At 44.0% G+C, this 1,407-nt stretch overlaps 1 protein-coding gene across 1 annotated transcript in view; it reads left to right on the plus strand.

Annotated features, from left to right (window-relative positions):
- The first annotated feature begins 865 nt into the window (after positions 1–865).
- The window catches only part of LOC111728296, a 33,165-nt gene continuing 32,623 nt past the window's right edge, over positions 866–1,407 (plus strand). The window contains exon 1 of the mRNA XM_023518830.1: positions 866–911. Coding sequence (XP_023374598.1) covers positions 866–911 — 46 coding nt within the window. The remainder of the gene's footprint in view (positions 912–1,407) is intronic.

Genomic DNA, 1,407 nt, shown 5'->3' on the forward strand with positions numbered 1-1,407 from the left:
CTGAGGCAAGAGAATCGCTTAAGCCCAAGAGTTTGAGGTTGCTGTGAGCTGTGACACCACAGCACTCTACTGAGGGCAACATAGTGAGACTCCATCTCAAAAATAAATAAATAAATAAAAATAGAAAAAATTACCCAAGTGATGGGTACCTGTAGTCCTGGATAATTGGAAGGCTTAGGCAGAGGCAGGAGGATCACTTGAGCACAGGAGTTTGAGGTTATAGTGAGAGGTGATGACACCACTGTACTCTAGCAAGAGCGACAGTTAAACAAACATTTCAGGAAAAAACTAGGGAAAGAGTGCAATTAAAGGCACTAAAATACAAAGATTTTTTTCTTTGAAAATAGTTTAATACTTATAAAATGTAATAGGGGAAATAATGATGCATGAGTAACCATGTTAACATTATCAATTTGTCTATGCTATTTTTGGCATTATAATTTTATATGATACAATAAATCACAATGCTTTTTTACTGTGATATCTTGATTGATCACACACCTTCTCTGGCTACTCTAGCTATTTCTAATTGCTTAAGCTGATTTAGTTGAGGTTTTGTCACTTGTGACCTATGAGTCCTGGTGACTATTCTACTGTCTTCAGCCTTCAGAGAATGTGAGATTGAAGAAGGCACTAGAGAACTAAGAGATAGGGGCAGAAAGGCTGTTAGTTCAAGGCAACCAGAATGCCCCTTGGTCCTTGTCCATGGATACAAGCCCTTCCTCCTTCCCACTGGGGAGGACCCCCCACCCTTCTGGGTGTGACTTCACAGACCATCAGGTTCCACAACATTTGGAATCCAGGTGTTGAGTTTGAAGGCTCTTTGGAAGACTGGTTCCCTGATGATACAGGGAGTATGGAAAAGATGAGTGGAGCTGTGATCCTCTTCTTTGTTCTCCACTTGACCCAAGGTACTGTCAAATATATATTGTAGCAGGAGGCGCCTATGGCTCAAAAGGGTAGGGCACTGGCCCCATATGCTGGAGGTGGTAGGTTTAAACCTAACCCTGGCCCCCCAAAAAAAAAAAAAAAAAAAAATATATATATATATATATATATATAGTAGCAGCTGCAGGGAACAACAGTTCCCCTTCCACAGGTGTGGGGAATACAGGCTTTTGCCCCACCCAGCCTTCCTTACCGATTTACCATTCATATTATGCTGGAGCCCTAATTTGCAGGTCTGGGATTTGTTACTTGGAGTAACTTAAAAAGTCCTGGCTCGGTGCCTGTAGCTCAAGCGGCTAAGGCGCCAGCCATGTACACCTAAGGTGGTGGGTTGGAATCCCCAGCCCGGGCCTGCCAAACAACAATGGCTGCAACCAAAAAATGGCCGGGCGTTGTGGCGGGTGCCTGTAGTCCCAGCTACTTGGGAGGCTGAGGCAGGAGACTCGCTTGAGCCCAGGA

The sequence above is a fragment of the Otolemur garnettii genome, unplaced genomic scaffold (assembly GCF_000181295.1).
Source record: "Otolemur garnettii isolate 467f Iridium unplaced genomic scaffold, OtoGar3 scaffold00148, whole genome shotgun sequence".
NCBI lineage: Eukaryota > Metazoa > Chordata > Mammalia > Primates > Galagidae > Otolemur > Otolemur garnettii.